This window comes from Lepisma saccharinum, chromosome 6 (genome assembly GCF_977018435.1).
Source record: "Lepisma saccharinum chromosome 6, izLepSacc3.1, whole genome shotgun sequence".
NCBI lineage: Eukaryota > Metazoa > Arthropoda > Insecta > Zygentoma > Lepismatidae > Lepisma > Lepisma saccharinum.
In genome coordinates, this window is record NC_139234.1 from 49,945,895 (window position 1) to 49,961,940 (window position 16,046).

Here is a 16,046-nt window from a genome sequence, read left to right on the forward strand (position 1 = left end):
GGGAGAGAGGTTAGTTAGCACAGCCTGCTACAATGACAGGTTTCCCAGGTTGAAATCCTGGCTTGTGAGTGTGTCTTCATTAGTTACATCATATCATCACTAGGGTGCAGATTTGCAAGCACTAGAAACCTCTGAAATAGGCCCCAAAAATAATAGTCATTGAACATGAATTTCATTTTTTTTTTTTCAAATGCACAGTTCTACTGTAATTACATTTCAATTTATTATTTAGCATTACAGTTTATACATAATACTATTTTAAACGAAATTCACCTTTGCAGTGAGTCATAAAACTTGGTCTAACAATGATTGTTCCAATTTGAACAAATGCCCCAATTGGGTGTGCAATTGTTCTCAAGTTGTGAAAGAGCAATTAACACTCATCAAACCAAAAATAATTTCAAAGGACGTTACTATTACAGGGTGTCTACCAGTCAAGAAAAAGTCAAGAAATCAACAGATAGGTCAAGAAAAAGTCAAGGAATTATGCTTTTGTTCAAGAATTTTTGCTATTTTCTACAGTATAGTGAATGAACTTTCATTGTTATATATCTGTACTGAGATATAAAAGAAATTGAATATTTGGAAATCTGAAATTGAATTGAGTTTTTGTTAAGATTTGTTCATTTTGTTTCTTAAGAATTAAATTTCTGTATGCTTGAAATTTTGTAAAAAAAAAAATTAAGTAATGTGGCCATTCCCCAAATAGGATGAAGTCTGAAGCATTAACTTTTACATGCATTAATAATGAAAGCAAGTCTAAATCTCTTGTTGAAGTACAACTTCAGTTTTCATCTTAACCTGTCTTGGGTATGGGTTTTTGATTGAATTCAAATATATATTTTTCTTAATTTCCAACTATACCTAAGTTGGGGGCGATTATATAAATGTTAAGAAAGAGGGGAAAACTGTCAAGTAAAAGGTTAGAAAGGTCAAGAAAAAGTCAAGAAATTGGAATTTTGGTAGACACCATGTATTAATACTTATCTAAAGAAATGAACTTGTGTCACCTATTGTACTAATTGTGTGCATATGTTTCACAAAGAATAGGCAATAGTTTGAATCAAATCCTCATTTGCAGGGAAGCTAGAAGAACATAACCTGGTTAATTTAGGTCATTTGCATATTTTTTATTTTTGTAAAAGCATATAACCTGTTTATCTGTGTATACACATGAAATTATAGAAAACATCGTTTGACTTGGTGTGTAACAAAATATGAAAACTTAGCATTGTCACATTCAGAACTGATGTAATGTAAGATGATGCCTCCTCACAGTGTCCATTACTTACTATTTAAACTTGTTTCTGAAAAATGCAAGAGGTAGAGAAACAAACCCGGTCGATGAAACATTTTCAGAGTAGCCAGAAATCACATCAGCACCTGGTAGTTTTGAACAAGGCCATTATATATAACTATATAGTACAGTAGCGAAGCGTAGTCTTACGAAGGAGGCAAGCAATGTTTCAGTACAACAAAACATGTAGTACAACGACATGCCAAGGGGAAAGATTCAAGGTTTATAGCCTCATTTACCCAGTCGCTGGATTTGTCAAAATATCGTAATAAAGTGACTGTACTAAAAATAAACTATATGATCCGCAAACGTCACATTTACTTTTTAAAAAAAATCCAGGTAATGTTATTCATATGATATTAAACGTTTTGCATATGCGAACTTTCCGCATACGACTAAAGGGAGACGGAATTTCTTACTTACTTATTAGTACCTTTATTTGTTCATTATTATTTAATATGGTCAAACGGTGACAAAACCGATTTAGATAAAAAAAAATGGGAATAATTTGTTTATTTTACGCTGCATGATGTAATTTAGTATTTTTGGGCACCCTAAAAACCGCATTGGAGTAACTTAAACACTAAATAAAAAGTTAAACACAAACAATAAAAAATTCATTTCAAAGCAAAGAAACACATGCATAGACGATGTACTCACCACAATAAATTTCAAACTCTTGGTCCATTGGATGCCACCCTTAGTGACGATATTCATACTCCATTCTTCTTTTCTTCTCTAGAAAATGTTTAAGCACACAATCGTAAAATTTAGTTTCATCCATTTTGAGTTCCTTTAATAGTTCCTTCTCAATGGACAAATGAGCAAGGGCTGACAACCTTTCCTGACCCATGCTGTTCCTGGCGAATGTCTTGATACGTTTCAGCGTTGAAAACAATCTTTCAACTGACGCTGTTGTGGCTGGTATAGTCAGTACTAGCAGACACAGTTTGTGGAGTTCGAGCATCACTTGTTGTAATTCGTTGTTTACAATGTACTTCAAGATGTCCTTTACACTCTTATTGCGGAAACAATCCCGAGAATGATAATTCTTGACTACCAAGAAAGGTTGTTACACTTGCAAGACGCTTTAAAATATCGCGATTTTGACGAACAACTTTGTTATGGCGCTCGATTGTTACTAGTCTGTGGTGATCCAGAGCAAAATCCACACAAGATTTTCCGAATTAAAAATGCCCTTATGTGAGATTCTGCTTTTTCATGTCTCTGTAATGCATTGTGCACGTTATTCAGATCCCAGTATCCCTCACTTGACCACACGGAGTTCGTCTTGTGCACGGCGAACAATACGCATGGCCAACAGTACAACCTACTGCGTGCTTCACAACCTGCTAGCCAAATAAACTTGTGGTACAAATTGCTTTGGAAATGTCGCACAAAGCCCCTTGGGCTAACTTGTTTTAAGTCCGGTAAATGCGGTGTTGGTCGACCCCCTTCCACGATTTTCATTTTAACACTTATCTCTCTCGAGCTAAACGAAGCAATTTTCAATTGCTCAATAATACACCCGCACTTCACATCAACCGTTCCTAAATACGCGTTCATTCCGATAAATTCACAGCACAAAACACGAAGCAACAAACACTCACACTATCCCAAGCGCTTTCCACAACTGCAAATGCAAGCATCCACACAAGATCACTTTGAAAATCTCTGAAACAACAGAAAGTGATACCAACCTATTTCTTTAATTTTATCCGTCACAAAAGAAAGATATATCAGTTTGGAGATAAAAATTACGCGGAGGAATCAGAATCATTTCAGCAAAACGAGTATGTACATTAATATTTAAGTAATAAAGTGTCATTCAATGGCGTGCCCGGGGTGAAGGGGGGGGGGGTGGATGGTAGACATAACCCCCTTTTGGCCCAGTATATCTAAGAAAAAACGTCAAAGGAAGGAAAAGATGACAAAATGGGGACCGTAAAAAGACCCTGGGAACACCACTTGCGTCATAATAATAGAACTTAAAACATATTCGGGCCTCCCCGATGGCGCAGTGGTTGTGTCGTCGCCTTGTAATCAAGGGGTTCCGGGTTCGATACCCGGTGGAGGCACAAGTGTTTCAGATCCCATTTTAAACTGTAGGTCCAGTCCCGATTAGCCTTACTGTGCAGAAAGTGGACTTAAAACAACCAATCAATCATTAAAACATATTCTTGTGCTCATAATATGCAGAATGTATATGATTTACTTCTATGCCATGTACAAATATCAGTAGATAGTTCTTTCTCAGATAGCTTTATTTTCACCCCAAGTTTTATTCAAAAGCAGTCAATTTATTGATTGTAAAATTTGTGAAAGAGCTCACTTGAATTACTGCGTAAATAATTTGGCAGTTGCAAACACTGGTAGCGGTCAACACTTCTGGCGTAATTTGAGCTGGACTGACCAGGAAGCAGGGTGCAGGACCAAGGTCCATCCAATCTTCCCTCCCTCCCTGAGAAAACTCTTCACGGGGGTGCAGAAATTCCACTGCCCCAACTCCCAATGTCAACTTTTTTTACGTGTTTTGCATTTCGTGAAATCTAAAATAATTTGTAATATAATATGATATATATGGAATTTAGAACAGTGATAATAACTTCTTTTAGTTATTTTATGACTAACAATTATTATTATATTTGCGATCTTGTTTACGTGTTCATGAAGACAAATATTCGTTACTAGTTTTTGCTGGCAACGTACCCATAGATGAATCCTTCTGCTTTCGGTTGAACTCGGCTATTTTCGGGAATCACGCAAGCTCGGAAAGCACAGCTTTTTGTAGAAGCTTTGTGGACGGGTTCCACCAGAATTTCACGCTTCGCCATGTGACTCCTTCGGAGGCCTTATTTTCCCGCAGAATGGCTGCAAGCATTGAGGCTGGTGCTTGCTACAGAGCTGCTGGGGGAGTTTTGCGGCCGCATTTTTTCGCGAAATCTAGTGCGATGGAAACTAAATACGGTTTGAACATTAAGTACATTAAATGATATTCGAATTATGCAAGCAGTGCTTGCATTGCTTGTACTATATCTTCGCCTCTGATATAGTATATGTGTGTGAGTGCACATATATTTCCCACGGAAAGAAATTTTAATTCAGATGTAATCTAACAATTAAACGTAGCTCCTTTGTACAAGCTTGACAGAAAACTACTTTTCTATAGGTGTTAAAACAAGCTATGCTGCAATCCAGTGTTTAATTAATATACTTTGCTGTACTAAAGTAACGTACTACCCAGAAAGCAGTAGATTTACCACAGAAGAAATATTGTACTGTAGAGTTACAATGAAATTTTGTTGTAGGCAAATGCAGATGAAGAACATAGCCACGTAATGTCAAACTGTAACTTTTTTCATTTCATTCACCATAAGTTTACTTTGCACATCATCTTCTACTCATCTAACATTAAAAATCATCCACTATTCCAAAATATTTATATTATGTCTAGGTTTTCTCCGAGCCACTATATGGCTCCACTGGGTATCAAACTCGGGACCCCTTAACTAAAAGGTGACAATTGTATGAATTGGTTTATTTTACTTTGCTTTTCTGCCACTTTTGGCTAATCACGAAGATTAGGATAAATAATCATATGATGAAATTAATGAATAAAAAATAAAAATGTTAAAAAACTTACGTGAGTGAGTATAAAAGTTTTGCAGACGACGTTTCACGAAGCTACGCTTCGCTTCTTCAGGTCACTTATCAGTATTTAAAATACTTCGTCAAGAACATAAGAAATCCAGGATTAGGTTAAAAGGGGTGATAGGATATGGAATTAAAAATACCTGAAGTTAAAACTGCCATGTAGGCTAAGAAATAAATCTAAAAGATTAGTGCCCGTACTACCATATTGAAGGAGTGGCTGTAGTAGCATTTCAATATGGTAGTACGGGCACTAATCTTTTAGATTTATTTCTTAGCCTACATGGCATTTTTAACTTCAGGTATTTTTAATTCCATATCCTATAACCCCTTTTAACCTAATCCTGGATTTCTTATGTTCTTGACGAAGTATTTTAAATACTGATAAGTGACCTGAAGAAGCGAAGCGTAGCTTCGTGAAACGTCGTCTGCAAAACTTTTATACTCACTCACGTAAGTTTATTAACATTTTTATTTTTTATATATTTAGTGAGTAAATGCACAGTTTTCCATAATGGTTGAAATTAATGAAGGGACACACACAAAGAACACTCATGCCCAGGCCAGGATTCGAATCCGGGACCCCTAGCATCATAGTGTGCTGTGCTAAATGGCGAAGACTTTAGCACTGTGTCAATAATCATAATGCAATGAACAAAGTGGTTTTAAACTACCATTGAAATTAATATCTACCAAGAGTGATTATATCCAAATTTCAGATTTTATCTAATATGTGATTTTTACAAGTTGAGAGTGGACTTTTGAATCACCCTGTATTTGCAATAAATATGAATTTAAACATTAGATTCATGTACGTTAATTCAAACAATATTGTATTTTATTTCTGTTAGACTTTTACTTTTGAATACGAGGGTCACTATTTATATTTTGAGCCTTGGCAACACTGATTGAAGTTAGGCGCGATTTGACGTTTGCACGAAATCGTCTGGCATTATTGACCATAACGTACTTCAAATGTTTTGTCAATAGCTTCATTTGTGTTGTTTATGTTGCCTTGGAGATTGCGCGACAACAATAAAATGGAATTAACTCGTGAACATTTTCGTGCGATGATTTTTTTACGATTTTCGACGTGGATTATCAAGACAAGAGTGCATCGATCAACTTACTTCCACATTTGGCGATGAAGCCCCCCATCCTTTGCTACTGTGAAACGCTGGTATAACGAATTTAATCGTGGCCGCCATTCGCTCACCGACGAGATTCGCGAAGGTCGTCCAAAATCAGTTGTTGTTCAAGAAAACATTGATGCTGTGCAAAACCTAATACTGCAAGATCGTCATGTGACATACTGTGAGATTGAGGCAACCATAGGCATTAGTTCCACCAACATATATAAAATATTACATGATCATTTAGCTGTGAGAAAGGTATGTTCTCGTTGGATCCCACACAATTTGACAAAAACTCAAAAAGACACTCGCGTCAATTGGTGCAAACAAATGCTCAATAAATACAATCGTGGTGCTTCAAAAGATGCATATAAGATTGTAACAGGTGACGAATCATGGATATATGCATATGAGCCGGAACGTAAACAGCAGTCGACTGTATGGGTGCTTCAAGATGAACCCACTCCAACAAAAGTTGTTCGCGCTCGAAGCACATCGAAACAAATGGTTGCCTGTTTTTTCGGGAAAACTGGTCATGTGGCAACTGTGCCTTTAGAGGAACGTAGAACGGTCAACTCTGAATGGTACACAACAATTTGTTTGCCAGAGGTCTTCGGTCAAATACGGAAAACAAACAAACGCCGTCGGATCATTCTTCATTAAGATCTGCATCTCGTCTAACAACCGACTTTATGAACAGTCAAAAAATCGAATTGATGGGTCATCCGCCGTACAGTCCTGATTTGGCACCCAATGACTTCTTCTTGTTCCCGAATGTCAAGAATAAATTGCGTGGACAACGATTTTCGTCGGCGGAAGATGCCGTTGATGCGTTCAAAAACCATATTATAGAGGTGTCTCAAGAAGATTGGAAAAACTGCTTTGACAAATGGTTCGAACGAATGCAAAAGTGTATTGACCATAAAGGAGAATACTTCAAAAAACAATAAAGCAGTTTTCAATGCCAAATTCCTGTTTTTTCATTGTTAGGCTCAAAATATAAATAGTGACCCTCGTATTAGGAATTTGTCTATCAAAATATGTTACCTACCTACTCTACCCTATCCTCAACCTAACACAAAACCAGATCCCATTGTTGTCCAATTTTCAAATTTTGCACAGTTATAGAGTAATAGTGTATGTATGTCATATCATTTTTTGAAAAAAAATTAAAAGACCCGTTTTTGAGAAAATGGCTACCAAAATGTTCTTTACATCACCTTCAATTGGCTTTTACCCTGACATAGGCATTCAATATTTCACGTGAAAGAGCCCTTCAAGACCTTTCCAACACTATCAGAATTACTTTCGTAGGTGCCCTGATTGCCGAAATATTGCAATTTAAAGTTAACAAGATGTTGGAAGAAATGGTCAAAATCGCCTAGTTTGCAACACTGTAATTTCGGATATAAAAAAGATATGGATCTACAACTTTGCATATTCTCCTACCTCAGGTGGTGCTTCCAGTATGCCAAATTTCAAATGAATCAAAAATGTAAGGTTGAGGACCTTGTTGATTTCACAAGGAATGACCCTAATATGGCAATGCTGCTTTCCTTAAACAGTTTATCCCACTCCCCAAAGAAGTATCTGCTTATTTTCAATGCAACTTTGAATGGTTTCAGGAATATTCCACTGCTACATATATTATTGCATTCACCTTGATGCATTGCGGTGGTCGCAGAGGTATGCTGAATACAGTGGCGTGCGGTGCTAAATCAGGCAGGGGAACAGGTGACCTGCACTTGCCCCCTCCCCTCCCATACTTGTCGTAATATAATACAGTAGACCAAGTAAAATTCAACCCTTGTTGAAATGAACCAAATAAACATACGATACATATCTTACAAATTGTCAGAAGTGACATACATGAAGCACGTTAAAATTATGACAATACCAATGTTAAAGCAAATATGATATAATGTAAAGAAAACATTAAAAACAAAATTGTTGATGTGCAACAAATAAAAGCAATTTACGAGTGATCAGAGAAAAAATGTTTTGTCGAAACCTGTTTCATATCTCTATTTGTAGATTAAGTTGACTTTTTTTTTTTTGTAGTAGAGTTGAGCATTCTTGTAATTCAAACGTCCTCAATGCAATAATGGCAATCAGATGGCAGAGTTTTTTCATGACGTTCGCTAGATTTATAGAAATTGTGACAAAACCTAACTGTTCCAAACTCCCTTCTTGGAAACAAACAAGAACAACAATAATTTGCCACTGGAAGAGTATCCAGTTAATCATTTTACAGAGTTTGAACTGTTTGAAAATGCCTTGTGTACGATTTTGTTTTTATTTCGGTTAGGATAGGTGTTGGTTTGCTGTCTTTTCTGTAAAGTTCAATGAACTAAAAGCTTTCGTGTTCAGCCGGTCGATCATACAACATTCGCAACCCTACGCTCGCAACATTCGCTTTCTTGTCCTGCCTCTGCGTGAGTCTTGGCTTGGGGTTGGTGGAACAGGTGGATGAGAGCTGTTCCCTCGGAAGCTATTTTGCAGCATTTAGCCAAGGCATTTAGCAGACGCTTACACTGCAGAAGATTTTTCCAGTTTGTTATGCCTGGCAGACGCAATTTAGAAATGAGATTAGAAAACTATAGACTTACTACACTCAAAACTATCACTACGGCGCAATTAAAGTTTAGCACATAGCAAAAACTCGAAGGAAAATGAATTCGCTATGTCTCTCGTAGGGAACAGCTAGTGTGTCCAGCTTCCGTGGCACCACGGGGATCGTTTACCTTCGCGCGTGGTCGGAAATACTCGGCGTCAGACCAGAGGGTAGGTGAAATAAACAAACGTCCAGTCACGGTGGAAGTTTTTTTTTCGGCGTGTTAATTTCGGAAGAAAGAACTGTTATTATTATGTTGTTATAGATAATTTAAATAGCTAAAAAGGGCGATAAGTAGAAGGGAACAGCCTGTTCCCTCTGTTCCATGTTGTCAAGTTTCGATTTTCTTCTTCCTTTAACTTTCGTTATTGGGAAGTGAAATAAATAAATTTCACCTTCAGTAAGAGACCTGTTTTTCTGAAAATTAATTAGTTTTCTTGATACATTTTTTTTTTGCACATCATAGCAAGTTTGATAAGCATGCATGTGAAAAGATTGTGTCCAGAGAGGCTCTTGTCCACTAAATATTAAAATGAATGCACAGAAACACAAGGATCATGGTGCTGATCACATCACCTCTAAAATGACTGAGATCGAAAATATGTGGGACCTTACCCCCACATCCCCTACATGTGCATTCATGGAACAGTGCTATATGCATGTAGAATTTTACCTTTACAGAAACACAAGAAAGAGCAGGGTTCATTTTTCTTGGTTGTTGAAGAATCGCTTTGGATAATAAATAAATTATTAACCGTAAAGACTGGAATAATTGGGAGAGTTTTTGTTTTGACCAGGATGAAATGTTATCCACATGTAATTGGATTATTCTCAGATGTTGTTCACTGTACTTGCTTTGTACTAACTAGAATTTTCTGATACAGTTTATTTTTTGTTTCAGAGAAAAATATTTGGATGGGTGTTTTTCTGACATTGCTAATGTGGAGACATGTCAAGAAGATTGTAAGCCTTTTAAATTGTCCGATTTTGTACCTGTGAACTACAAGTTCCCTGGGAAAGTTGCTGAAGATAAGAAAAATGTTCATATTTCTACAAACTCAAGCTGGGAAGACAATTTAGAGGTAGACGAAACTTTGAATGGAACTCCAACGAATGTGTCTTCAGAAGTTAAAGTTTGTGAGGCTCCACCTGTGCATGATGATAAAGTCGTGAAGATGGATGACTCTTCTGAAAGTGTAACAGAAAAGCAACAACAAGAATATTGTGAACCAAGTTCCAGTAGAGTTGATTCAAGTGAGAAGATGAAAGAAACAAGTCCAGAAGTTTCGATTCAGAACCATGTCCCTGTTGGCAGGTCAGTAGTTCATAATTATATTTTTATGTGTGTTACAAGATCTTTCGTGTGCCAAAATATTTTGCATCTGACGTTTTCTAAGATATTCTTAAATACAATACTTGAGCTTTGAGAAATTCAATGGATGCAAAATGAGTAATTATTATCTTTGTTGTATACATTACTTTCAGTTTTAAAATATCAAAGATTTACAATAAGTGTTATGTAAACAATCAGTCACACGTTTTTTTTTTTAATTTTCAAGAAACTTAAAATTAGTCTCTAGTAATTACATTTAAATTTTGACTCAAAGGAATGACTTCTGATATATCTCATAGCGATTATCTTAAATTGAATGATGTTTATGAAATAATCAGATTTAATCAAAACTAAACTCAGCTCTGAGGAGCAACAGTCCTTTTGCCAATTAGCTTTTCATTACTTGATGGATGTTCTATGCATTAACTTCCATTGTCATGGTTTTCTGTCTTCTAGACCAGAATCCACTACTTGTACTATTCAGATAGCTTTTAATTGTCCCCACAATATTTGGGCACTGCAGAAATTTGGGAGCCCCATGTTACGATTTCTAAACATCTGGGTATTGAGGATGTATTTAGAAGGGTCCAGACCACCCCTTCCTGAAAGAGTTGACAAGAACTCAAAGTAACCTTTAGCAGACAGGAGCATCTGAATGGGAACTTGAAAATTGTTGGAATACAGTGCCCCCCCACCCCCAAACCTTTGACTGAAATGAATTATAGGGGGGGGCAAATATTGACGGCCAAGTATACCTGCAGGGGGCAATTACCGCCCACTACTTCAAATTTTATGCTAATAAAAAATACTTTTCGTAAAATTTTCTTAGTCTTATCAAATTCAGGACCTTAGCTAGGGGGCGGTTGGATTCAGTCCTGAGCGCCGAACGATCTAAATGAATATAAGTTGTAAGATTGATTGGCTGATTTTTTGTTTTAAGTCCACTTTATGCACCGAGAGGCTAATCGGGACTGGACCTAAAGTTTAAAGTGGGATCCGAACCACTGTGCCATGTGCCTCCACCGGATATTGAACCCGGGACCCCTTGATCACAAGGCGATGATGTAACCACATCAGGGACGCACAAAAGTTGTAAAAGAGAGAATGCATTGGCATCCCGTGAAATTATTTGCTCCCTATTAAATCAATATTGAGCCTGCAAAAAAATTGGATCCAAATATTTTCTTGCTCGCAATCTGTCATTTTATTAGGACCTTGGATTCGCAGACCTGCTGCGATGACCTGGCCCACCTGACACCATGCACTCAACACAAAAGGTAGGGGGACAGTTGGGCACGGAGTGTAGAACTGGGATCTTCTTTTGATGCACTTAACTAACTTCACTCAAATAAATTCCAAACCTTGCTCTTTTAGTTGATATAAAAATTGCAATTACTGATAATACTTGTTCTTTTAAATTTAATGGTTTATTATTAATAATATTTCATATATTAGTTTTATAATTTATTGAGGCTGGGGAATATTTAAGGGTATATCGGGATTATTATTATTATCCGTGGGTTGAACTGTACAAATGAAAGTCTCCCTCTGCATTTTACAAAGCTCTCATCAATGGCAATATCTTGCTCTGGAGTGTACATGTTGTGAAATGTTTTGTTTATGTAATCTAAAGGTTGCCTAATTTATCTTAGGGGTCGATGTCTTCATTGTTTACAAAATGCAGATATCGCATAATGAGAAGAAATCTCATGTAGGGCATAACAGTTGCAAAGAAAGTAGTTTCTGTTATTTTCCTTGTGCTCCAATAACTCTGCAAACTTTCTTTTTTAACTTGTGACTGGAGGACACACAGACAAATAAAAGCTTTAATTTCATCGGGAGTTGTGTCAAACCATTTTGTTTCATTACTGTTACCTGACTGAGTTTCTGTGTCTACTTGAGTTTCTATTTTGCTTTTTGCATACGAATTTGTCTCATTGGAAATATTTTTCCAGAAATCATGTTTTAGAAATTTGGTGAAAACCTCACAAGCTGTAGGACTAACCCCTAATGATCGTAAGACAATATTATCAAACCCAGGAGTACCTGAAAATGCTATTTTCCTAGGTAAATCATTCGGGAACATGAAGAACTCCACTTTCACGATTCTTCCTTGCTCTTAGCAACATGTGGTCCGCTCCCGTTACAAGCAACACTTTTACAACTTTCATCACCACTTTCACTGCCTGAACTTTCACTCTTGATAGCACTAGAAGATCCACCATCATTACTTTCACTAACTAATTCCAAATTATCTTCATCATCGCTCTACAAAAGCAGGTTTTCGATAACTTTATCATCCACAAGCCTCTTGCGCACCATGTTTCCAACAAAGGACAATCAACCTTTTGTTTATATGAGAAACAAAGCAAACAAAGCACCTCAGTAGTATGAAAAAGTTAGCAATACATTCAGCAAGAAGTCTAGCATAACGTAACTGTCAGCTTCTGCCATCTGTTGACAAAAAGAAGAACCACAAGGACAAATATAGCAGGCTGCCGATTCGACAACTAGATAAGGCAATGGGTTAAGTAAGGTCCGTTTTGCCATAGAAACGAAGTAAGTAAATGTTTTTCAAAAAAACCTTTATTTTCTGAATTTACATACACTTCTCTATTTTTCTACATAATTTCCTTGCCGGTTTAAACATTTATTGTAATGAACTCGAGTTTTTGGATACCCTTCTCATAGAACACTGCTGCCTGTGAGATAACCAGTTACTCATGGTCGTTTTCACTTTTTAATCAGTGTCTACATGCTTGCCGCCCAGTAAGGTCTTCAGATGGTAGAAGAGGTGGTAGTTGCTAGGTCTGGACTGTATGCGGATGATTGAATACCTCCCAGTCAATAGATTTGATCAGATCATCATCCCCATACAGTCCAGACCTTGCACCTACCACCTCTTCCGCCATCATAAGACCTTCCTGGGTGGCAAGCGTTTAGACACTGATGAAAAAGTGAAAACGACTGTGAGTAACTGGCTACAGGCAGCAGAGTTCTATGAGGAGGGTGACCAAAAACTCGTAGTTCGTTACGATAAATGTTTAAACCGGTGAGGAAATTATGTAGCAAATAGAGAAGTGTATGTAAATTCAGAAAATAAATGTTCTTTTGTAAAACATTTACTTGGTTTCTATTGCAAGATGGACCTTACTTAAAAAATAACCCTCTTATATATATATATATATATATATATCTTCCAAGTTGCTAACCTGTTGCTAGTTGCTCATTACTAGGGATGTGCCGAAGCCGATTACAGATGTATTAAAATTGGCCGAAATTCACACATCGGCATCGATATCGGAATCGGCAAAAATCCGATATTTAAACGGGTACAGATTATACTAAAGTTTTTACCTTCTAATAAGTTTTATATTCTAGGTTTGTAAGATTTATTGAAAATTTGGTTATGATTCGTCATTATTGTAGAGTTTTTGTAATAAAATTATTACAAACTCATTCAGAGGATCAACCTAACTACATATAAATCTGAAATAAAACAGTACATTGCTGAACCAGGACCTGCTGTTGTATTGGAAATTCAAAAATGAATATTCAAACCTGAAGCAAGTTCTGAGAAAATACTTGGGCATACCTGCTGCATCAGTATTCAGTGATTGAGTGTTCAGTGTTGTTGAACAGATTTGCGATAAGAGAAGAAGTAGGTTACTTCCTGAAGTGCTTCCAAATCTCGTGTTTCTGAAGTTGAATCTGGCAGAACAGGAATTTATTTTGCATTTCAAAGAACTGTTTGTGTACTAATTGTAAAATCTCTTGAGAATCCATGTTCTTCTTAAAGGTTCACATAACCACCTTTTGTAGATGCAAATGTACATTCGCATCTCTTGAGAATATATATGTATATACATATGATATGCAATAGAAATGTACATAGCAAATTTATTTTTGTCATGCTGAAAATAACATCACATTTCTGTTGAATAATCTTAAGTATCGGAATCGGTTAAATATCGGCATCGGTATCAGTTCCAAAAATTATCGGTGAGTACATCGGCATCAGTAAATTTTCAGTTTCGTCACATCCCTACTCATTACTAAGCCATGAACCACGACCGACATGAAACTCATAAAGTGATTTGCTGAACTTTCTGCACATTTGTGTTCTCACTTTTGTGTGTTCAGTTTCTGACATTTTTCCTATCTGGATTATGCAACACTAGGGCATAGATTTGGAATTTGTTTCATAGATAAATTCGTCTCTAACCATTGTTTCGTCATCACAAGGTAAACATCCACTGGCCCAACCTCTATACTTCTAATAACCTTGAGCTAACTAGGAAAAATTACATTTTAATCTTCATCACACACTGCAAGGAAACCAAACAATAATTGGTTGCTCGATCATTTTCAAATTTTGTTGTTGTAAACAGGGGGAAGTTGGGCAAAAACAGGCAAATTTACATTATTAGTTACTAATAAATATTTATTTTTAATGAACTATCATGCAATTAAAATTATTGTGTTTATTAATTTACCTGTTAGAAGCTGTTATGAATGAAAGGTGTGTACAACAGAGGTTTGTCTGAACAAAAACCTGTGGTTAAAGTTGAAGGACCTCTCCTGAAATATATTTCTAGAAACATGCTTGTTGCAAAAGTTTATAAATAATGTGATTTTGTTTTGATGGTGCTAGTAAACTGTGACAGTAACGTATGAATTATACAGCTTTCAGTTATTCTATGTGAAGATGTTTGAAGAAGATGAGGAATTACAGGAACAAACAGAAACCCAGAAGCCGTCAGCTGTGAAAATTGCTAACCAAGAACCAACTGCATCACTAAAGGTACCTATTCCAAGAGCATTTACAGCTAAACCATCTTTTAATATACCACAACTTAAGAGAAAAAAGTTTTTGAAACTTATACTGCCGAAAGCACCAACAAACACTGTGCAAGACCCAGCAAGAGTATTGCAGAAACCATTGGTGAACATATCATCAAATTATACAGTTGTGCAGCCGCAGTCAGTTACTAATTGCCCAAATTCAAGTAATTCTGAAAAACCCAAGGTTGAAATTGTCACCAAATCAGTAACACATAAAATTGATTATAATAACCGTGAATCTCCGGATGCTGTATATAGGAAAATTAGAGACAAAAACAATCTTGCTAGTAAAGTATCGAGACAAAAAAGGAGGAAGCGAGAGTTTAAATTGGAAGAGGAGCTGAAAGAACTCGAAAGTGTAAATGGAGGACTCAAATTGAAGATTGTTTCATTAGAAAAGAGGGTAACTATTATGAAAAACATGCTTCGTTTGTCAATTTCCAGACCAGATGTTAGATTTAATCTGGATGTCAGCTAACCTTGGAGTAGAAAATATTGTTAGTTTTGTTTATCATGTATTCTGGTGATACATGATTCTCCCTAATGTATGCCTAGCAAATAGTATATGATTAAGGATGTCTTCTGTAGCATTTGCAACATATCTCCCATCATAGAATTCACATATACTTGTATATAAAAGTACTGGATGATCAGAATTAAAGTTCGCCTACTCAAGAGTCCTCTGGAGCCTGTTCAAAGCATCAAATTGCTGTGAAACTTTGTATATTAGCTACGGAGATCATGGGGAAGCAAATTCTGATGAAAAAACACAGTTCAAATTTTCACCAACAGGTGGAAATGTGGTGCTGAAATAACAGCAAACAGAAGTCGGGCATGCAAAACTTTTAGTTTTTGTCAGTACAGAATTATTCAATATGTCTGCCGTCAATGTGACCTTTTGGAAGCATAAGCGTGATTTTGTTCACTGTGCACCAAATTTCCACCTGGTGGTGAAAATTTAGACTATTTTTTGTCCCATCAGCATTCTCTTTCCCATGGTCTCCATAGCCCCCATACCAAGTTTCACTGCAATCGGATGCTTCAAAAGTCAAGACTTGGAAATATACATTGACTGGGTTGATTCATGGTAAGCCTATTTGGCATCGCTTAAACACCCAATGACCTCAGAAGTACAAACACATGCTTGTTGTTACTTGAAAAACTACAATTAAT

The 16,046-nt window shown here is 36.5% G+C and overlaps 1 protein-coding gene across 3 annotated transcripts in view; it reads left to right on the forward strand.

The window, feature by feature from the left end:
- The window catches only part of LOC145988737 (uncharacterized), a 29,279-nt gene extending 13,689 nt beyond the window's left edge, over positions 1–15,590 (forward strand). For all 3 annotated transcript variants that reach the window (XM_083123857.1, XM_083123858.1, XM_083123859.1), the window contains exons 3-4: positions 9,597–10,010; positions 14,715–15,590. In XM_083123857.1, coding sequence (XP_082979983.1) covers positions 9,597–10,010; positions 14,715–15,351 — 1,051 coding nt within the window. In that variant the 3' untranslated portion in view covers positions 15,352–15,590. The remainder of the gene's footprint in view (positions 1–9,596; positions 10,011–14,714) is intronic.
- Positions 15,591–16,046: the final 456 nt, after the last annotated feature.